We start from the raw sequence: 24,575 nt of genomic DNA, 5'->3' as shown, positions 1-24,575 counted from the left end.
GGAAAACTAATCATCATTTTTTGCTGAAAATTTGCATGTTAGGATTTGAGAAAATTATGTCCCTTCCTAAAATATTTTCAGATCAATACGCTTTTCGGTCTATTTTTCAAGATCGAAATACCATTGAATGGTATCTAAGGGTGCACTTGGCGCATGAATAAACGAGTGCTTAAAGTTCCTGACTTCGCGTCAGTGCATTTCTTTGAATTCGTTAGACTGAATTGTATATTTTTTTATGCCAATAATTAACGATATTTCTCTAAAACGTGTAAAAATATATATTTCGAAGTTCGAGAGGAAAAACTCAATAATCTGAGTACTGCCCTGAAAATATTGAAATTTGAAATCGCTTTGAAGGGCTGCATGAAGTTAATAATTCCACAAAATTTTAACAAAATCGGATCGCTGATTCCCAAGTTATGGAGATCAGAAATTAAGGCAATTTCCATGAATCACCCTGTATCTCCAAAACTAACAGTCTTAGGATACAAAACAAGCTACTTTTCTGAAAGGCCTGATGAACTGCATTCACCACTAGGCTATGACCAGTCACTTATGTTACACCCTGTATATTCATTTCTGAAGGGTTCTAAGAACGACTAGAATATATTCAAACAAAGGAAATCCCTTCAACCTTCCCGATATGAGATGCTCAATAGGTTCATAGACATTTCATTATATCATTTCCGACAAATATAGTAAATAAACTGTAAAAAATATTTTTCAAAGTAGAATAAAAACAGCACCGACATATATTTGCCATATAATTTATATGTTAACATTCAATAAGTGATCCCGATCCACATAATTCTCCATCTCAACTACACGTTTTGAAGTCATCACATACTTTAACTTCCACTTAAATCTAGTTAGGGAAGTAAACAGTGTTTCTGCTCGAGACCGTAAAGTCCCAGATTCGAATCTGTTAGAGAAAAAAATTCCTGGCCACGTCCACTGTCTCAGTTGTTTTATATAAACAATTAAGAGTTCTATGTCCAGGTATCAGAGAAAATAGTAAAAATTCCACATAACTACATCACACAACAAACATATGCGTCTCTAGTTGTGTCAACTCACAGAACCCCAGAACTTTTCTGAGATAACTCCCAAAGGCATAGGAAAACAGCAATGAAAAACTTCAAATATTCTCAATCTCCGCTTTTGTACCCCTATAATTTATTATAGATATATTATTATTATTATTATTATTATATTCTTGGTAGGATCGAATAAACGAACTTGTATGGGAGGCGATTGGGATGGTGTGAAACCAACTTGTTATGGATTAAATCAAGAAAATGACTATTCAATGGAAAAACCTCCAACGATACTTTTCAGGCATCAACTTGGACCTATAGCTCAATCGAACGAAGGAAAGCTGATAGTCTATCCTGGCACAGTTCTTCACATGGAATGCTTGTGGATACGACGATTTGGTATTCCAAAATGGACGATTAGCCATGAACATAGGTATTTATTGGAGAAAATTTTTTTGTCTTTTGTAATTGTTGATCAAATTGCAGGAAATATCCTGAAGGATGGACCACTGATCCTGGTAGAGATTCATCATTAGAGTACAGACTATCAATAATCCATGCTACAAAAGATGATTCAGGGACGTATACTTGTGTCACACCCGCAAGATATTCTCATTCTATAGAGGTTGATGTCAGAGGTAAAAAATAACAATACTTTGTTCCCTTGGACAATAAAATGAAATCTGATCATTAAATGAAGACATCAATTCATCATATTGATCAAGTTTTTGTTTCTAAAATCTATAATGGTGGGTTTATGCACCATTCCTAAAAACTAAGAACTACGAACTAAGAACTAAACCTAAAAATTCAGTGGCGTTTATGACTCTCTTGTTAGTTCTTAGTTAAGGAATGCGCACATGCTCGAACTACTTTCTATTTGTTCTATACTTTGATGCTTGACATTGATATTGATTGTGAAAAAATTTAATTAAATTTTTTCAGATACACCTAATACTGTTCATCGATTAACACGAATAACGGAACATAAAATGATAGAAACTGGTACTCGTTAATATTGACATTCTATGCGGCGCACGCGCACTTCTAAATTCTACCTAAGCCCTTATTTCTTAGTTAAAAGGACAACTTTCTAGTGCTAGTGATAGTTCTAAGTTCTTAGGTAAAGTGCATAAACGCCCTCATTGATTTGTTAGCGTTCAATTCTTAGTTCTTAGGTACCACCATAAATCACCATAAATCGTGAAACTATTTGAAGGTATTATTTCATTACATATTGTTCTACGAAGTCACAAAGGGGTTTTCAATAAGAGGTTTCATTTTGATATGAAAAAAACGAGCATATTTTGGGAGAAATGAACGGATGTTTATTTTATTGGGAAAAAGAAATGCCATTTACTATGGAAAACGATATCAGCCAAATGACCGACACGGCTACAGTTTCAGCAACATATCTTTTTCATGAAATTTTCCATGACCCATTCGTACATTTGCGGCTGTATGTCCTCGAGAACTTCACGAATTCCATATTTAAGGTCTTGGATAAAGTGTGGAGCATTGGCATCGAACTTATCTATCACGTCGTCCCAAAGAAAAAAGTCAAAAAGTAATAAATCTAAAAATCTCGGTGGCCAATTGTGATCATCTCTCCGAAAAATAACACGATCAGGTAATTTTTCCTGCAAAATTGCGATTGTTTCGTGGTTTGTGTGGCACATATCGCCGTCTTGGTGAAAATTAACATCGTCCACATAAATATCTTTCAATTCAATTCAATTCAAATAAAAACTATCAATCATAGATATATCCCAAGATCGACGAGTAATCGAAAAACCTTGGTTAGCGGCTCTGTTGGAGTGCTATTCGATATGAAACCTCTGATTGGAAACCAATTTATTAGGTTTGTTTCAGTACAGCTCAAGTTCGTCCAATTCGGTACCGGATAAGGCATTCTCATTTAAATATTGGCTTTCATGCATAAACGAAACCAACACTTGGATCATAATCCGCTAGCGTTTTATGCAGAATCCTGGTTTCGGACCATCAGAACTCTGTGGTAACTAATAGTCATGCGCGAATGAACTGAGACATGCGTGAATGAAATTCATAATCTGACGTCGATATTTGAGGTTAATTTTGATTTTTTACGGTTTAGAACTTTCTACATTGGATGTTTTTGTATTCCAACAAAGTTTTTTGTTGACTTGATAAAAAAAATTCAATTTTAAATTCGTTGCTTTTACCCAATAATGCCTTACTCAATGATGCAGCAGTTGTATCTTTTCAAATCAATACATTATTTAAAATGATTTCTGGATATGAATATATTTTTTTTAATACATCCAGAAATTTGAAATATTATTATTCCTGTTCCTCATGTATTCCGATTCTACTCGTATTCTCACAATTGATAGATGAAACATTTATTTTGGGATTGAGCTGCATTTTTCTTAAGATCGCATACCATATCTGTTTTACGCATTTCATTCCTGAACTGCCATAATTTGCAACCTTCTTTTGATTTCGAGAACTTCTCAAAAATGTAAAAGCCGGTTCATTTCAACCCAACTTTTTCAGACCACGTTTGATCGCCTGCGTAATCAGTAGCCCAAAAATTGTTTTATGATGATTTCAAACAACAGTCCTAAAAGTAAAACTAACCCATTTGCTAATATCCTTCAATTGCTGAGTTTAAGTACATACTAAAAAAATGATAATTTTATTAAAAGAGTCATAAAATAACTTGAGCTATATTTTATAAAACTAAATAAGTTCGATTCTTCTTCCGTTCAGACCTCCAATGAATGAAAGCTTGTTTATGACAAGTTTTTGAATCTTTCTACATAATGATCTTTTTCAGCTGTCCACTGCCCCGTTGTTCCCCAAAGAAGAGGTCTGGCGGTCAATAATCAAAGCACCAAAATGAACACCCATCTGAAGTTTTCTTGCTCCAACGGAAACTCCCTCATAGGAGCGCCGGAAGTTATATGTCTTCCTTCCGGCAACTGGAGTGCTCCGTTTCCTGTCTGCGAGAGTAAGTTTCATCAATATTGTTGAGTAATAGGTTTGAGAATAAACAACACTCGAAGGCTTTCAATTTTCCTCTTCGAGAGGTTTCCATGCTTCAATCAAGATTTAGTTTTATACAGGGTGTTGTTTCATCCAGTTCGAAAGATCAGAAAGAATGTATGATTTTATTTGGCTCGAAGTACCAAATTATGTATGTATGTATGTATATTGTCTTTATTTCCAGCTAAACTTATATCAAACAAAAAAAAAAATACAATTGATATACGTGTTAGGCAAGAAATATGGCGAAGTTCAGATGAGTCCCCTAGGAGACTCCCTGATCCACTCAACCATTGAATTTAGAGTGCTCCAATCTGAACAATAAGAGAAATTAAGAAAAAGAGAAAGAAAAAAAAATAATATCACATTCTTATCCATGTACACGCAAAACATTCCTTTTGTATCCAGGATAGAAAGGCATTCATCGCAATTAAGTTATGTTTGCACTGACAATAATTTCCTTATAACATTTCCTGAAAGCTGCTCTAGATAGTTTCATTTAAGATTTAGGGTGACTATTAAGAATCTTGCAATATTGAAAGAGAAACCTCTTTCAAACATCGAGATTTTATGATATGGTGGAGTGATTTTTCCCCTGAACCTAATGTTAAGATTATGTACCTGCGTTCGGAAGATGATTTTCTTATAAAGGTAAGGTGGGCCGTGGAACTTCCTCACACCAAAAATCAGTCTCCGACATGCATTTTGAATCATTTGAATTCATGGTTCAAGAGGATCGATGCGATATCCAAGTAGTTTATAAGGATTAAATATGTCCCTGAATAATTCCTACATCAGTGCAGCTAGATGAGGGGTTATTAGGGCTGTGTACCCCTCCCCTCAAAATACCATCAATTCAGAGAAAGTTTGTCAATGCAAAGAACATTATGTCCCTGATGAATTTTCCTAAAAATCTAGATATACCCCATTTATTGTGTCTGACTACCTTGGTTACCGAGATACAGGGTGATTCGTGAATATCATTCGTTTCTTTTGAGGTCAAAACAAGCAAAACACCCATTAAAGCTTTTTATATAAGGCACACATCTTTCTTATTCAAAGCTAAAATGAATCACTTGATGATCACAACGAAAACCCAGGTCTGAAACAACTAAAAATTATGAAAATCATGGGGGGTCACAACACTCAGAAAAAGCATTATCTTTAAATTTTTCATGAATTTTTTAAAAATTGTTACTTAGAAAATTTTTCATTTTTTCTAATCAATGAGGGGGCGGGTTATGTCCTCAATATAATATAAATATGCTTTATATCAAGTTCAAGCAAAGAGATGGATTTGTCATTGAATCGGTACGAAAAATTGAATAGTCTACAAATTGACTGAAAATCAGAAAATGTAATCGTAACTTTACAGGTTGGGCAAGTAATCGAGGTAAGCGGCTATATCTTAGGATCCACTCATCGTAGAGACTTGCGGTAAAAATTTTTATCTACTCCTATTGAATTATAAACTCATTATTCAACTGCTTTTGAGCAATTAATAGTATCTATTAACAAACAGCGTGATTTATAATAACTCACTACTCATAACTCACTATTATAAATTGGAAAATATGGATCTGTGCTTCTATACTTCTCTGCTTCTGTTCGATTGGCCGAAAGGGAACATTCCATTATTGTTATTGAGGGGAGGAATGTCCGAGGGAATGTCACTTTTGACGTTTTCAAATTAAGTTGATATCTAATTATTGTGAATGTTTTGCTGAAAACGATTAATTCAGATAGTGAAGATGAAATATTATAAAGGTATACATTTCCAAAAGACAAACAGCTAATGTTACCATACAGAATTAATTGCCCGAAAAAATATAAAGGAGTTTGAAAAAATTTTCAAGATTGGTGTAGCAGTAAGATCGTAATCGTTTACAGGGAATATTTTTTGGTATATTTTAATGCATTTTTATAGGCAATTATTAAGGTTTCTATGTCTGTACTATGTACTGGATTCGAGCAAGCCGAAGCTAGTTCGATTGTGATTGGTAGCACTAAGTTTCCATCTCTCTTGTACGGGATCGAGCACATTATGTTTATTTCCCGTTCCTTCTGTCTTAATTCTAAGTCTGTATTTTTTTCTTAGTATTTATTGATATAGTCGTAGATAAAGTATAGTATTCAACTTGCGGTAATGGTCATAACTCACTTGATGAATTACAGCACTCGCCTGCGGCTCGTGCTGCAAACATCATCTGCGTGAGTTATGACCTACATTACCGCTCGTTGAATAATATACTATTACCACTAAAGTGTACAAGAGAACACACTGGAAAGTTCATACCTCTACCGCCCTGCGGCATAAAAGCTATCGTCGAGTAGAAAAATGAATTTCACTCGAAAATGTTTCATATAAAGTTGAAAAAAAAAAATCATCACTGTAATCCTTGGAAAATTATTTATCTTTTTGAATTGTCGACATCAAATGAGGGTAGGGAAAAGGGAGAAACCTGACTGATGGAAATGCCTGTAACTTCATTTTGGCTCCACATTTTTGAGCAAATTAGATCTCGTCTAAGAAATAATATCTTGTTGATTGATGATAAAATATACTCATGATCAATTTGTTTCTGCTGCTTTCGATAGGGAGCGCTAAGTCATAAGTTCATTGTTTTGTTCATTTTACTCCGAAATTTCAAATGTAATAATAGGATTTTCTTTACCTACAGAAACAGAAGTTCCATCATATTTGCATGAAAAAACCTGCAGGTCGCAAAGCGATAGTTTCAGGCGTTCTGAAGTTATGGCCGAAAGAAGATATTCTTCAACTGGTGCACTGCTCAAAACCAAATTGTGTCTTTAGGTTCTGACAAAAACAGAAATCCCATCAAATTTGTATGAAAAAACCAGAAGGTCGCAAAGAGCCCTTCAGGCGTTCTAGATTCGAGTTATGGCCGAAAGAAGACACAATTTAGTTTTTCAGTGCATTAGTTGAAGAATATATTTTTTCGGCCATAACTCCAGAATTCCTGAAGCTATCGCTTTGCGACCTTTTCGCTTTTTCATACAAATTTGATGGGATTTCTGTTTCTGTCAGAACTTTAAGACACAGTTTGGTTTTTCGCCGTGCATCAGTTGAAGAATATTTTCTTTCGGCCTTAACTTCAGAACGCCTGAAACTATCGCTTTGCGACCTGCAGGTTTTTTCATGCAAATTTGATAGAATTTCTGTTTCTGTTAAGAAAATCCCATCATTACGTTTGAAATTTTGAAGTAAAATGAACAAAACAATGAACTTCTGACTTAGCGCCCCCTATCGAAAGCAGCAAAAACAAATTCATCATTAGTATATTTTGTCCTCAGTCAACAACATATTATCTTTCAGACGAGATCTTATCTGCTCAAAAATATTGAGCCAAACTGAAGTTACAGCACTTCAATCAGTCAGATTTCTCCCTTTCACCTACCCTTATTTGATGTCGTAAAATCGAAAGTGACAATTCAAAAAGATACAGAATTTTACAAGGATTACAGTGATGATATTTTTTCTTCAACATCATATGAAACATTTTCGAGTAAAATTCATTTCTCTACTCGACGATAGCTATTACGCCCCCTAGCGGTAGAGGTATGAACTTCAAAACAATTTCCAGTGTGTTTTCTTGTACACTTTAGTGGTAAAAATTTTTACCGCAAGTCTCTACGATGAGTGGATCCTGAGATATAGCCGCTTACCTCGCTTATTTGCCCACCCTGTACAAAGGATTTGGAAAAATAGTGAATAATACTAATTCCATCATCTGTAAATTCAGTTCCATGTTCCATCCAATTTTTTCGTTTTGATTATGCGAAGCTGAGCAGGTCTTCACTATTTATTCGCTGAACACAAACTGAAAATGCTGAAAATTCAAGAAGAAAATTGATATTTCAATTTTCCATCAAATATTCCAATAATCAAATCGATTTTCCATATTCTTATATCAGTCTGTATGTAAAGTTCTAAGGGCGATTGTATTCGGAATGAGCAAGCAACAATAACGGAACCTGTTATTATGTTTGCCTAAGCAACATATCGAATGATTTCTTTAACCTACGGTTCTTGCAGTAATGTACCATTGTTTGTTTCAACGAGGCTATTAGCTCGTTCAAATATTTACGAGTTCTGTCCTGAGGAGCAATCCCAACTTGGAGGAATTAGTTTGATTACTTTGTTGTTTCGTGCAAACTATAGAATTTCAATTTACCTCCTTAATTTTATTTGTATTGAGCGCTGCATTAAGAATTTCAGATTGCAATTACTTTGAATTAACGATTTGAATGTAAATATTATTTCATCAATGGATTCATGTTGCACTTTTTTGATTAAGAATTTGTTTTCCATTCCATCCTTAAAGACAAGATTTGTAGAAATTATATTGATATTGCATTACAATACAAATTTTCATGTAGAACGAACCTGGTCGAATAAAAATCTCTTCATTCCCCTGACATAGTTCCCATAGATTTTTTTTCTTTCCAAAATTAAAATTAACACTTCAAGGCACTTAATTTTCTATCGATAGTATGGAGTTCAGAGTCAGGAACCGTTATGAGAGAATTGACCAGTAAGTAGGTGATTCCTGAAAATGCTGACACAAATGTTTCCATAATTTGGGCCCACAAACGCATCGTTTTCAAAAGACAGATTCTTGTGGTCCCACATTTTTATGATTATTCCAGTTTATCGAATATTTATTAATATCCGCCAGTGATTGGGTAAATGAGTACTCAAACCTTTAATAAATTTATTAATTAATTCGTTTATTTACCGAAATAAACTCCATTATTATTAGTCATAGCTTACAAACTGGATCTTTATAATTATATGGACTATTCTGAGGATTAGGTACTAGAGCATCGTTTGAAATTTTTCATTCGAAATGAAGTAAAAATTATAATTTTGATATGAAATTCTATAATTCGACATTTAAAAGTCCTATAGGTCAGATTTCATTATGAATTTGAAATTTCACCTGCAATGAACATTTGGTATATAATTCTGTTAAAAGTTCATATGTTATTATAGGAATAACTTGAAATTATATTCGTGGTGATAACATGATTTTCATATTTTTGAATGTTTCGAAAGCCGAGTATAATAATGTCTGCTGATTCCACTAGTACTATTAAATTATATTCAATTTGATTGATTAAATGAAATAAAGTTACCTGATGCTGTCTTGATTTTATTACGAATGTTCCGTTTCAAAATTGCATATATTCAAAATATGATTCTCAGGCAATATGTAGGTCCGCTCTCTATCTCTCTCTCAGAGGATTGCAGAGTTTCATCCCAGGACACTTATCATCAGTATGGCAATCAGTGTTTCTTGAAATAAGAAACCTCCATCTTCAAAGCTGAGCATGGTGACTTTGCCGTAGAACGCCGGTTGAGTTTATTCTGAGTAGTGCACAGAACGCCATCTCTCGGGCGAGCAAAGAATCACTACATCATTAAATTTCACATTCTCAGAAGCAGAATTATATTTTTATACTGTATGAGAAGTACGATACATTTTGGTAGTTCATTTCAAATGTGATGAGAAAATCACAAACCTCAACCATTTCCTGATTAAGTTATATCCAATTAATTATAAATTGCAATACTTATAGTTCAATTATTGTTTTATACATATAATTGGAAAAAGCTACCTTTAATTATTTAATTGTAACCAAATGTCAAATACTGAGCATCTCATGAAAAACCACATTGGGGATTTACAACGATTCTCTAAAGCTATTACGGCTTTAGAGATTAGAAATTAGTTGATGATCCAAAGAACCTTTGTTCTGCAATATGTCGCTGAAATATTTTTCGAAAATTCATGACCTGAGAAATATTTTATACCCACAGGTATTGAGTGTGGAGAAGTTGGAGGTGTGCTTGCTCCACACTTGAAGGTCTTAGTAATCTCCAGAGAGGTTGGAGGTCGCGCAGTTTTTTCCTGTGATGGAGGTTTCTCCATCAAAGGTCCCTTAGAAACTGTATGTCAAGCTTCTGGAGACTGGGCATCCCCATTTCCTACATGTGAAGGTCAGTTTCGTTGTTGTCTTATGTCCTTCATTCGGAGATATTGATATGTTGTGGAAGTTTGGCCAATTTGCATGTGTTTGTCATTTAATTGATTCTCTGGAAGTTATTCATCACTTATCAGGCCAACTTGAGACATATTATTGTTTTCACATGCTATAAATGGGGATGCTACTCTCAAATTCCAATCTTGTGGAGAAAGAGTTAAATCCATTGGATCATTCTCCAGAAGACCTTATTATCGGAAATTGAACTTTGTTCCAATTAGTCAAACTATTCAGAGCCTTAATTCTTTTCATTAAGTTGCAATCAATTGTGGTGATTGAATTCATATACATATCTTTGTCGAGTCTTCTTTGCATTTTCAATATAATTCCATCTATTTTCGTTTGCTGAAAATCATGATCATTAGTTACCGAAAAAACCTACTTTCATAGTTGTGGCTTGCCAATCCTTGAGTATCTGTATTTGGAGTTCTGCTTGAAGTACTATTTGTATGTCGATGAGTTTTTGGTTACCTTGGATTCTTAAGTCGATAAACGAAAATTTGAAAAGACTTGTTATTTACAGAAGTTCAATGTGACCCACCTAGACCACCAGAAAATGGATATATTCAAGGAACTGGCCCTTACAAGGCTGGCGATGTGGTACAAGTTAACTGCAATACTGATTTCATGATGGAAGGACAGCCAATTATTGCTTGCCAGGACAACTCGAGATGGTCCAAGAAAATGCCAAAATGTGAGTGCTTTCATTTGCTGAATAATTTTTTCTTCATCTTCTATTTTCGAAGCAAATGAATGGAAGGCAGCACTGTACGACGGCTTTCAGGAAAATATCGTCAATTTTTTGCGACAAACGAAAAGTTACCAATTTTTTTTCATTTGCAAATTAAAAATACATACTCATTTCATGTAGATTATTGTTTAAGGCCATCATATGAAAACCCCATAGGAATCGTAATAATTGTAAGAAAAAATATCTCTTATTTCGTTTTGAACTGAGCAACCACATGGTGGTGTCCCCTCTTTAGATCTGTCGGATCTGCCTCAGTGCCTCCCTTAGGAGCCTTAGCGTTTAGACATAACGTACATTTATTTGGCACCCAGCGCAATGCCATTGGTTAGTTGAAATTTAAAATAAATCACAGTTCGAGTAAGAAAAATGTGTTTACATAATGTCAATTGGTGGCAAATGTGCGTATGGAATGTCGTAAAGGGTTCTGCATGCGAGTTGAAATTGCATCAAGAACACACGAATATGTGTTTAGTTACATTATGCTCTTCTGGCTTAGGAAAATATGCAAAAGAAGCAAAAATGCAATATATTTACTCTATAAGAATAAAACAGTAAAAACAATAGAACACGTATAATATACTCGTACGGACGTACGAAGTAAATATTTAGTGCGATGGTCTATGTTCAATTATATTTCGTTGAATATGCTTCTTTTTTAAATATCATCTTGGCAGGTTCTCCACTTGATAGATGGACCTCCAAATGGTTTTCTTCTGCTTTTCCTTGTTATGACGACTTTTCCTCTGTGTTATGATGTGAGCTGCACTTTGAGACTAGACTTTTGCCTGTAGCGCTCCGATAAGCACCTAACTTCCAGCGGTGAAAAAAATCTTTCCATACAGGGACTTCACTTGCATTAATAGTTTGCCAAGCGTTTGTAGTGCTAGTACCAAATTGGCCTTTGTGGCGAGAAATAAATGGACGAGGTTGACATAACAAGGTGAAGCTAAGTAAAACCCTAAGGATGTCCAGCAATTGGAGAACCTGTCAAGATAAAAGGAGAGCATGATATACCTATCCTTGGTATACTATTTCACCTATTTTTGCTGTAATTTCAGATAGTTCAATGCATATCTGCATGCAGACACCTTCACGACATTTTTTACGCTGCGATTGACATTATATTTCATGTTTATTTTTTGTTCCAACTTTTCTAGGCCTCTGTGAGACTCTACATTTTGTAAACACATTTCGCACTCACACTGTGATTGGTTTTGAATTCGAATTTGATCAATGACATTGCGCTGGGTTTCAAGTAAGTAGATGTACGTGATGTCTTAATCCTTCCAGTATGGGGTTGATTGATAATTACTTTCTTTGATATTGTGTAAAAAGCTCGAAAATGAAAATGACTAATTATATTCCTTTTATCTGTATTTCACTGGTGAAATTACGTTTTAATTCACTTTTGTTTTGTTATCTTAACATTTCTATTATTGCAATACTGTATTTGTATCATTCGTAATTTATATCATTGTAATATATTTTAATGTTTCTGATTTCCAGATATTCGGTTTTTTGCAACTCATCTCACGTTGATGAGAAGTTTAATGGATTTTATTTTCTTCAAGAAATCTTCAACACTATATCTCTAGATAAAACTTTTATTTCTGTCATAGATCCTTTCGAAAAGTTTAAATTAGTTATAGTGAATTCATTGAAATTAACTAAATTGGTGTTTTAGGTGTGCAGGCTTGTTCTTATCCTGGTACAACAATCAGTGGAAGAATGTCGTCAGTAAAGTTCTTCTACAAAATTGGCGAAAACATCACCTTCACCTGCGAAGATGACTTGCTCCTCAAGGGAGCATCCATGTTGAAGTGCTTGAAGAATGGAAAATGGTCCAATACTATACCAACATGCGTGCAAGCCGAAATAGAGAAAAAGAGATAATTTCTGAAATGAAACAATAGTGAATAATCTGTGAAAAATGTTTTAGTTGAATAGCAAGTTATCTTTCAACTAATGTTGACAATTTCGTCAATCCGTTTGGCGATACTGTTCCTTTTCAATGATATATTACTTTTTACGATTTTTAACCATTTCATTTATTCTTAAATCTAGAAAAACTACGTTTTCAATTGTGTTCAAATCTTTTTCACCTAGTCCGGGCATCGGACTGTAGCAATAACTTACGAAATAGTAAATAATATGGAACGATTTTAGGTGTGTTTGTGATTAGTGTAGAAAATAGAGAATAAACTATATCACTGTAGCCGTCCCAACATCAGCTCTTGTCTGATCTCGAACTAATTCGTCCAGGGAAAAATATATACTCGGGAAAAGTGCATCTAGTAGCATCAGAGATTACGGTATCATATTATAATCAAATTTTCACAACTGAAGTGAATGTGCCAAATTGATACATATCTAATGAATAAATTAAGTTTCGATTTATGTTATATATTTTTAGTGTTTCACTTTCGAATCTGAAGATCTAACTTTGATAAATTGGTCCCTTGATTGTAGGTTTTCTTTCCGCAATGCTGTTAGTTTACTATATTCGAAAGAGGCTTACCTGCCTTATACTTGAATATTGTATGTATATGGAGATTTTATAGCAAGGTCATCGAGGTTTTCGTATAATTCGATGCAAATTTGGGAAGTAACTAATTGATGTTGCTGTTCGTAGTGTATTTTGAAGTATTTAGGTACTTGCATGTACAAATTTTTATTTTCAATTTAATAAATACCTTATTGAATCTTGAATCAGTTCTTTATTCTTTCACCCAAGATGCATAGAACACATAGTGTTGATACTTCCACAATACTAATACTCATCAAAATTTTTGTTGGAAACCTGTGCCCAGAACTGTTTTCTAGGTGACTACTTCACTCTCTAAAAAGTGGTGCCGCTACAATCAATTTTTTCATATTTGACAATTGAACGATGATGAAATCGGAAAGAACATTTCAAAAATTCATAAATGAATGCGTAGATCTCGTGTGATTTGGAATTGAAACGAATAAAATCACCCAGATAATAATTTATTTCGGAAATAAATTAGAAGTTTGGAACAACCAACATTGACATATTAGCATTGAGAAAACAAAGTGAACTCAATAGGATAATTCTATGTACATATATAATCTATGTAATCACATTTTTGGTATGAATATGATCAATTACAACTAATTTCTTTGAGTTTCAATTGCCATTCGACCGATGGAAAGAAAGAAAGGATAGTATGGACTCACATATTTCAATCAATAGCCACAAGCATTGAAATCAAATGTGAGCATTCAATTGTTATGTAAAGCATGTAGATAAATGTGTTCATCTTCCAATATTTTAATGAATAAAATACCTGGAAAAAAATTTAGAAAGAAGGTAAACATCTTAAGGCTATTTGCTTTGGTATAGCATAGGTAATTAGTAACAGTAAATGTTCTTATATAAAATAGCATTCCACGGGTCACGAGCTGATTGCCAATTTATCGAATACCCATATACAAATTGACATTTTTTCATTTCGGAAGGAATTTGTGACATTCAGCAATCATATTTACTCAATTAAGAGTATTAGGGCATTATTAAAAGCATTGAAGATGATGTGATCTGTTGGTGGATGCCCCAAAGATAGTGAAATTGGTGTAAAAATTTGAGCTGTTGGGATTAGTTGATGATGTGATTAATTGAAACCGTGTGGCGTGATGGCGGCCATTTGGCTGATATCGATTTCCATTTTTGATGGCATATCTCCTCACTATTTATTCTTCTTCATTAACATTTCGAAAGCCAGAGGCTTGTTTCACCTCTCACGTGACCTCTTGAGATGTTGATGTTGATGACCAGCTATCCTTTCATCTTTTCGGAAAGCGTCCTGGTGGTCTTCTAGTAGATGGCTTGCCATTCCGTGCCATCTTAGCAAGTCTCTCATCGCTCATTCTGGAAACATGTTCGTTTCAGTACCTTCTTCTTGCACGTGACCATCTCACCACATCCAATATCTTTTTTTTTCAATATCAAAATCCTGAAACGTGAGTGTAGTGATGGAGTACTTTACCGTAGAAAGGTGAATTCTTTACAGCAAAACTTAATACAATAGTTTTACTGAAAAAGACAAAATATTCCTCCTTATGTTATTCATATCTTATCAAACCGGCTTTCGCTGGCACCAAATCATTAATTTCATGGTCGTAACTCAAGTCATCGGAACAGCTCATCTTAATAAACTAATCGAAAACAATGATCACAAAATTAATCACATTTCATATATTCTTAAATACAATTATGTGGTCTTCAAGAGCACAACAGGTACATGAATTAATAAGTGCTAAAAAACTTCTAATGGCAAGAAAGAGCTTGTCTATTTCTTTATAGTAAAATCCTAAGGGCCAGTTGAACCATTTGCCTAAACATTGATTAAAAATTTAAACGTTGATTTCTCTATGATTCTCAAGAGAAATCAGAAATTAATCAATGTTTAAATTTTAATCAATGTTTAGGCAAATGGTGCTACTGGCCCTAATACCAATAGTCCCGCAGAATTTTTATTGATTTTTTTTCAATATTAAGGCTTTCGTTATCTCCTCATAGAAATTCTCACAGTTTTCGTTTTGGAATGTGTAAAATCTAAAAATCGAATTGAATACTGAGGAAAGTGCTGACCTGAAGACAGGAGCTTTAGCGCCTGTTCATTCAAGCTCCGATTGCACCGAACTAAATATAAAATATAGGTCTTCAATAGCGCCATTGGCGCTTGAATGAACGAGAGTTCAACAGCTCCTGGTTTCAAGTCAGTACTTTCCTAAAAAATTGCAGAAGGAGAAACACATACTGACAAACAGTCATGAAACCAAAGTTGTTCAGGATAGTCTGAAATGCATTTTGAGAGTGGAAATTTTGAATTTTTTTCCATCCCAAAAATGATACTTACACCACCTACGGTAGACTCGAAAGAAAATTCATTACACTAAAACACGCTTATATACTAATCTGACTAAAGCAGGTCGATCAGTATAGATTCTTCGTGAAAAGTGATGCTTTGATTTAGGGTTTGTTTTGCATTTTGCGAGATTTGTCGATAGATCGAAAGAAGAACGACCGAGGCAGAAGGAATCGTTCAATTCAAGCGGCTACGTGGATTTATTCGAGAATCGTCCTCTTGAAAATGGTCAATTTCGTAATTCTGAGTTTTTTTCGATGAGATGAAATCGTACATTTTATAAAACTAATCGGACAGAAATTGGTGCCGTTGTTTAAAGGAAAAAACGAGCTCAAATGAACGAGATTAATTGAAGTATGTGGCAACTCTCGATGCCGTATCGTTTAATCGGGATTAATGTAGTAAATTTCAACATTTTTTCGTAAACTCGATTATTTTTCCATCGGCCCTAGAATTCAAAAAAGGTAAAACCTTAAGCCACGCCCCATCTTAAATCAGCTGAAAACTGTCTTATCAATAGCAAGATCTATATCAACAAATCGGAAAAGAAACATTTGTAGAATGTAATATGAGACGTATTATAAGCGTGAAATATTATCGATAATTCAAATGGAATGTTCCATCACTTAAACAGACTATAATCGTGATTAAAATCCGGAAATTATTAAGTTAGTAATGGCTCAATCAGTAATATTTTGGTTTGCAGAAGTGAATGCCATTGTAAGCCAAGTCTCCAAATGCATTTCTAGGTTTGATTCATATTTTTTTATTTCTATGATAAAACTAGAGAAATTTGGTAACTACAAATAAATCCGCGACTAGAGTTGTTGGAGAACAGGTAAAATGAACAAACAGTTCCGGCCTGTTCTGGTCCCAAGTGAGAACCTGTTAGCTTAACCTGTTCTTTTGAACAGCTTGCATTTCATGAAGGCTACTAAGGGGTGAATCTACCGGCAATGTAGACTATATATATTGATCTACCTACAAGGTTAATCCACGGGCTATATGGATTTACCTACAAGCTATTACTATAATTGTAATATTTTCTGATATGATCATGATAATCTCGCACTACCTATGATGAAATGTCTGGGGTTATCGTTCGAACCCATGAAGTACACCACCCCGCTTCAAGTCAACCGTTATCCTATCTTTTTGACTTTTCATTAATCGCCTTATTTAATGATTTTTGAAATGAAATAGAAGGAAAATGAGGAAACAATAAAACTTAGTTTGAAATTTGCAGTGTTTCTAGTTATTGTCTTCTACGTAACCTCTATATGTATATCCATGAGCCTCAAGAGTTGGGGCTTAATATTTGAAAAACCACAGATGTTATCCTCTTAGGTCTGAGTTCTGAGGAAAAATACTTTTTTGTTTCCGTGTCTACCGAAGGTAGTGGAAGCCGAGGTAGAAAGCTTTGTGATAACTTCTGGTGTGAAAAAATGTTTTGGTCTCGGATTTCATAATTCCCGTGAAATGCATTTCAGACCATCCTGAACATCTTTGGTTCAGTGTTTGTTGGTTTGTTTGCCCGCACATCATTGTAACAACCTTAACTTCTCCAGGTCTCATCTGATTTCGATGAAATTTACTATGGGCATTCAGTGGAAGTCGTAGTTGGTCCCTTGGTCCCATCCAAATTCAAGATTTTCCAGATAAAGGCTGGGCTTTGAGAATGGACAACCGTGAAATTCCCTATATCCTTATATTTCGCATTCTATTGGTCCGATTTTATTATATATACGCTTTTTTGATCAGAAGGTGTGCATTGCGCATGCATAAAAATATTTCCAACAAATAACAGTGATACAAGAACGAAATTCATTAGGGTGGACTGTGGTAGAGTGCTGACTTTATAAGAGCGGATGACAGAGAAGCAGAGATCCACGCCCATTATAAAGAATTTATGAATTTTCTTCTATTATAATACTCTGCAATTTTAGCAGAAAAAAGTAATTCCTTCTGAAATTTCTTCATTTTGTGATGGGACAATTAGAAAACATAATTTCTCAATCATAATAGTTATGTATCGCGATATTTATATGATGATGTACGTTTGTAGGCTTTTATTGGGATGTGAAATGTTTTGATTGTACCTATATTCTATCTGTTATGTTAGTTGTCATTTTCGGGATCATTTTTCTTATTTAAGATGCTCGAATTCTATCATGAAGGAATAATATAAATAATCTATTTATTTATTCACCGAAGGTCTATCCTGTCTTAGGAAATTTTTAGGTAAGAACCAATCAAGACTTTTTGTGTTGCAACATGCACATTCAAGAGAAAGAGAGACACGGTACAGGGTATAATGCCTCAAATCTGTCTGAAATAATACATTTTCATGTCAGTTTTCAATTTTCTTCATTATTCGTATTTGAGAAATGAACAGAAAATTTTAGTTTGGTTCGAGATTTTTTCGTAGACCGATTCTATGAGTTCCTTATTGCTTATGATAAGCTCATATTAATGAACCAAAATGAAAATTGTACTCAATTTTAACCACAAAAATCAACCATTTCATGAATTAGATCAAACAAAAGCTGATAAAAAACATTTTACTAATGTTTGCATTATAAATACCATCTCCTATCCGAATTTATGATTTCGATAAGAACAATACAAATTTACGCTGACCTCATTCTCTTTGCAAAACTTATTGAAATAAGATGATTAATCATTAGCATCATCAGATTATAAATAAGTTTCATCATCGCTTGAACCAACAAATATTTCTATTCCAATTTACCAGGTGATATTAAGAATTGGAAATGTATCCGAATTTGCAGAAGAAATGATTGGGAAAATACTGACGTCTGAATTCAGGTTTTGTTGATGCCTCGTTCATTCATGCACTAGTTACGCCCTTGGAGGCCCATACCTGTATAAAGGTTTATCAGATATAATTTATATAACTTCACGTCATTGTTTTTCTAATTTCTTTTTCAATATTTTTCATTTTGCTTGAATTTTCTATAATTCTACTCTTCTTTCACTCAATTGTGTTGTGTAAAAACACAAGTCGACGCCCTTGCAGGTTTGGTGATTTGTACTGAAAGGAAGAGACGGGTGGTGGTGATTGGTGAATTCACCATTTCAGATTGGAACAAGCTTTTTATGAGAAGTATTTCGGGGAAGGATAAATTAGTTATTCCTTTAATAAACAGCTAGGAAAAGAAGAAGACGATACCTAACTGAAATTAAATTATAGAATATAAGTAATAATAAAATCCTTGTTATAATCAAGGCATCAAAAATTTAGAGGACATTCACCAATCATGTTCTCTACTGAATTCCAATGAATAAATAATAAACCATAATATTCTGCTGATTTTCGAAATTAATTAAACGCTCGAACATTTAGATTATATCCTTGAGATGACTGAGTAAAAAAACAATTGGATGATGCGGATGAACGAATATTTTTTAATCGAATGCGCCCACGACCCGATAGGTATAACAACAAACAAATATATATTCTCATATTGCAGACATTCTTGATGCAAAGATGTTCAAGATTAGTGACTTCGATAAAAAAAGTCATCTTAAAAATTGTTGAAATTGAATAAAATTAATGAATACATTCTTCTAGGAATTCAGTCAGATTTCACGGAAAACGTAGAAAATTCCGCTCTCCAATATTTACCGCCCTACTAGAGAGGGAACTGAGGTTTCAGGTTTTGCTGCCGAGTTTCGACTTTTGTTTTTTTTTATGTAAAACAATCGGATGATGTGGACGAAATATAATTTTATTGAATCCAATATTTGCTGCCCCTATAGAGTAGTTCTGGTGAGTTTCGGCTGTATAAAACGCTTGAACATATTGTTTTTTTTCCCTCAAGATGAGTGAGTAAAACAATCGGATGATACGGATGAACCATTATTTTAAATTCGAACATTTCGAACGGCGTTATTTACTGAACCCTTTTCCAGGTTCTGATAATGATTTCAATAACAGGGCCGGAGAAAGTAATTTTGGCGCCTGAATCGAAGAATTTTTCGGCGCCTCTACTGAAAAAGCATCAATAACAACATATAATTTCCCAAAAAAAAAACAGCACCTGCTGTAATGATAATCCAGAACTTTCTTCTTCAGATAAAGAATGTTTCAATCGTCAAATCGTGTATAAAAAAAAAATGATTCTAGTGAAACATTGTACCTTTAAAAACATTTAGCATTGAACAATAACTAGTTTGGAATGCAAAATTATATAAATTTTCTATTTGTTGAATGTGAAAACATCGGCTTGAAAATATTTCGAAAGCGAAGGTAGTGTTGTTTTTCGTTTTTCTGAAATACATAATTAATCGCTTTTTCTATGAGGATTACAGAGAATTCTGTTCATATTGGGTGGGCTGTCATAGATTATTTATTATACAGGAGTATGAATATGTTAGTAAATATATTAGTAAAGGCAGTTTGGAGTTTCGATGCAGGGTAACATAGCGGAGCGGAACAACCTTATTGTTTTTATGAATCAAGGATGAAATATGAAAGGGCCACCAGCAAAGTGGTCCGAATTGCCGCCCCTCAAATAAAGGCGCCTGAAACGGTCGCTTCACTCTGTTTCCCCCTAACGCCGGCCCTGCTCATTAACGAATTTAGTCTAGAAATTCAAATTTTTAGCACTTTGCGTCCGAGAGTTATCGTGCTCACGAACGGTATGCCGGAAAGAATCAAATTTGAGGAAGTATTCGTGAACGTGAATAGAACCCTATCGTTTCAGACCTTTACCGGCTCAAAATTCGAAAATTTAGATACATTATGGCGTAATGAAAGAGCGCATTGTTTGTTGATTTCGTGTATTTAAGATTCTCTAGAAATAAAAAATACAATTGTAAAAAATTGTTCCTAAGAAAAAATATAATTATGAAATTACAATGAATACATTTTCACATCAAAACTGATTGTCGGCTTAATTCTGGAAGTCCTCTCAATCTTACAATGCCCTCGTTCATGCGTAAGTTTCCACGAGTTTATATCGCCTCTGGTATTCATCAATATTCACAAAACAACCTACTCTCAGAGAAGGTTGACATCTAAATTTTTTTTCGAAATGATAAGTAGGAATACTTCCTCGGCCACATTTCTAAATGACGCCTCTTGACGACCAATTAAGGCTGAGATTGAACAGACGCCTACCGCCATTCAAATGTTTACAGGCGGAAAGTTGACACTGAAAGGTTGCGCACTGACTTCAAACTAAACATTCAATATCCAGTGCGACCTAACCTATCTACCTGTAAAGGGAGAAAAACAGTGCATTGTTAGGACGCAATCACTGGCACGAAGCAAGCGCTGCTCTACAACAAAACAATCGACTGTCGAGGCCGCGAATATTCGATTTTCATAGAACGTACGATTTGAATTTTATAGATCGAAACTTAGTGAGCCGTGTCAACTCCACGTGAAATAAGTTAAAGTTAGTGCGGTGGATTCAAGTGTGCTCGAAAAAGTTTTTCTTGTGTGTTTGGTGTTTAAAATAGTTGCGGAAACTTCTGTTAAAAAATGAGTGACGAGGAGTCAGAGGATATTGTCAACGAGCTATCACCGGAACCCATAAGGAAGCCTTTTATAAGGGTGAGTTATCGGCGATTTAATATGATTTAATATAATATCTATATTCTATATACACAAATATAGCTTCGCAATCATTATAAGCTGGGACATAATTAGAATTACTATATGAATAAACTAAACCATATGAACAAATATTGTAAAGAAATGAAGAATGTTTCACCTGCTTATCATTGCAAAAAATGTATAGGTACTATCGAAAATTAGTTTCAACGGAAAACTCTATAATGCAAATGAATATTCATGCTTTTTCAGTATAAATGTACTTAAATTGCATCGTCTCCCACCTTCATAAAACATTTGTCAACACAAAATCCACTGAATATTCTTATGCACATGTTATCAATTGATGTCTAATTAGAATACACTTCATAATAGTGCATAGTGAAATATTTTCATGTTATTTAACACAATTTTGGAACTGTAGAAGTACGTTATAAAATAGTCTATCCACGAATTTCTCTCAAATCAATATTGGAATAGAAACAAACAAATATGCAGGTTATTGTAACTTAAACAGGTCTCCTCTGCTGATAACATAATCATTGTATTGAATATGTGTTAAGAAAATCGGTACAAGTGATAAGTGAGCGAATTCCGATTCAAATATCAACAAATCTTGAACAGTAGGTATTCTGCGTCGTTGTGAGAAATTTCATTTACACATCGAGATCTGCCATAGCACGAATACAATTGATTTTGAAATCATAGTTATATCTCACGATTCAAAATTGGTAATCGTCTCAGAAAAATGTTCTAAGGATGATTTTTTGTTATGTTACTAGTACCTATTTCTTTAGGTCATGTATTCAATAATCATAATTCGGCAAAAACATAATGATTTTTCATTATGATGCGGAAATGCTCTGACATCACAAAAGAAGGATGCACCTAAAGATTGTTATAGGATTAAAAAATGTAACTTTTTAAGGTATTATTAGTGAACATTATATTTACCTGCATTTACGCATAATGAAAAATCATTATGTTTTCGATGTTTTCGGTGAATTATGATTGAATTATTTATTGAATACATGACCTAATGAAATAGGTGATTCCAATATTCCCTTTGTATATCTATTGCTATTACAAATTGAAGCACCTATTATAAACCAATATTTGCAAATTCACTCTAAACATGAATTCGAAAGAATTTTGCAACAACGTTTGGTATAAAGCCAGGTACAGGTTGCTGTTCGGGTATAGCAGGTCCTATTGGCATAGAATTTGTTTCTAGGAAAGGGAACATACATCTTTTAAATACAATGTCATTATAGGAAGTCAGTGCAGGTGTTGAAAGTAAGCTTCAAGCCTTATTTTGGCAAAGGAGTGTTAATTTGTAATTTTTATTGTGGTTTGCATTAAACTTCTATTATTATTTGTATGGTTGAATATTTTTTTGGTAAAATAGAGTTCATTTTTGGAATCAATAAAAATGTAATCACAATCAACGATTTAACAGGATGTCAGTTCTGTTTATCAAATTTGACAGGTGATAGTGATGACCTATGTGAATTTGACTAGAAACCTATGCTCAATGTCATATTTTGATTCCAAAAAATATATTTTTATCATATCAAGCATACTAAAGACTTCATAAATTTCCAAAAATGTATTTTTACACATTTTTGAGTACTCATCACCGAACCGATCATTTTATCACGTTTTTCGAATTTTGTACCGGTAATGGACTCAAACGATAAAATTCAACTCACTGATAACGAGTCCATCCTCATATTCATTTCAATTCTATGTATCCGGCCGGTCCGATTAACTTTGGACCTAAAATGTAAAGCCTCGTATGAAATTATCTACCTATTGATTGCGCAATCAGAACCATAGAAAATTAAAGAAGATTATTGGAAAAAAATACTATAAATTATTAATATTTCCGTCATTTCGGATCCCATCATGCTGAGATCTCAAAATACTATTGGATCCTTACTCACAGAAATATCTAGTATTTATATAGTATTTCTTTATTGGAAATGGAAAACAATAAATGATCAAGGTTGCCTTTGATCATTCAGAATATTTTATTGGAGCTTTCTTCCAGTTCCCTACTTCTTACTCGCTTCTTTTCATTTAGTTATATTCGACGTCAAATAAAATCATTTCAATTAGTATAATTGGTCCTGAAACCTAAACATGTAAATTTGAGCGCTATTTGGAAAGCAATAGACAATAGGACTGTATATCTGTGAGTGATATCCAATATTAGTAATTATATTCTGAATAGTCTCCTTTTATTCATCAGTATTATCTATTCAAATCAAATCGAATTTCAAATCAAATTTATTGAAATCTCATCGAAATCTTCATTGAAATATTAGTTTATTATTTTATTTCATCATTCAATGTTTTTGTTTGAGCCTATTTTGAACGTATGAAACATTCCTGGTTTCTAACCATGATAATGTAATGATGAGTTTATTCTTATCTTATATTTATTTCAAAAATATTAAAAAAATATTTATTAGAACTGTTCCGCTAGAGACTCGAATTTTCAGCAAACTCAAAGAAAATATTTCAGTCAAAAGTGTATAATATTTTTATTCCATTCAATAAATCTACCCTATTTATCGATTTTGTGTGAGGAACCTGTTACAACATGGCACCAAATTTTGTGTAGCATCCATTTGATATGAACCTCAGGGCAAAATGAGTATATATTTCATATCTTGAACTCATTATTTATTAATTATCAGCTTAAATTTTGAGTTCACAATAAAATGAATGAAAGTTTTCAATAGACTTCGACCACTCATTAATCTAAATAATATAATGTACGATAACCAAAATTCTTATATTGAAGTTATGCTCAACGTCATCATTTCATGCATAGGTATAACATTTTTCGAAATCCCCCAAAAGTATTATTGAATATTAAAGATCAGAATTCAACGAAGTTTCATCAGACAACATATAAGCTCCAAAGAAGGATGTCACCAATGTAAGTTCAATTCAAGAACGGTGCGATTGAGATTAAACTATCAATTCTCTTCTGAAAATAACTGATCTCAAAGAGAAGTTTTCATTGAATAATTGAATGAGGGCAAGAAACAGTAAGTAATTGACTTCTTTGACAATTTTTTAACCTTCTAAATTTTGCAAAAAACTTCACGGGGATGAACCAATATATCATTCTATGTGCATTACACAGATTTATGTCTCTGAATGTATCTACCCTTATGGATAATCCCTCAAAAAAGGTGCAA

General features: G+C 33.7%; 2 protein-coding genes across 6 annotated transcripts in view; both read left to right on the top strand.

Moving 5' to 3' along the window:
• Positions 1-13,596, top strand: part of LOC123676654 — a 118,722-nt gene extending 105,126 nt beyond the window's left edge. For 3 of the 5 annotated variants that reach the window (XM_045612754.1, XM_045612747.1, XM_045612774.1), the window contains exons 18-23: positions 1,224-1,470; positions 1,524-1,675; positions 3,859-4,032; positions 9,913-10,092; positions 10,660-10,830; positions 12,572-13,596. In XM_045612754.1, coding sequence (XP_045468710.1) covers positions 1,224-1,470; positions 1,524-1,675; positions 3,859-4,032; positions 9,913-10,092; positions 10,660-10,830; positions 12,572-12,780 — 1,133 coding nt within the window. In that variant the 3' untranslated portion in view covers positions 12,781-13,596. The remainder of the gene's footprint in view (positions 1-1,223; positions 1,471-1,523; positions 1,676-3,858; positions 4,033-9,912; positions 10,093-10,659; positions 10,831-12,571) is intronic. The other 2 variants (XM_045612767.1, XM_045612759.1) reach the window with 1 other exon arrangement.
• Positions 13,597-20,961: 7,365 nt separating this feature from the next.
• The window catches only part of LOC123676265 (rhophilin-2), a 221,880-nt gene continuing 218,266 nt past the window's right edge, over positions 20,962-24,575 (top strand). Inside the window, exon 1 of the mRNA XM_045612077.1 lies at positions 20,962-21,360. Within this exon, the coding sequence (XP_045468033.1) occupies positions 21,289-21,360 (72 nt within the window). The 5' untranslated portion in view covers positions 20,962-21,288. The remainder of the gene's footprint in view (positions 21,361-24,575) is intronic.

Source organism: Harmonia axyridis, chromosome 1 (genome assembly GCF_914767665.1).
Source record: "Harmonia axyridis chromosome 1, icHarAxyr1.1, whole genome shotgun sequence".
Lineage (NCBI taxonomy): Eukaryota > Metazoa > Arthropoda > Insecta > Coleoptera > Coccinellidae > Harmonia > Harmonia axyridis.
This window is presented reverse-complemented; position numbering and strand designations above follow the sequence as displayed.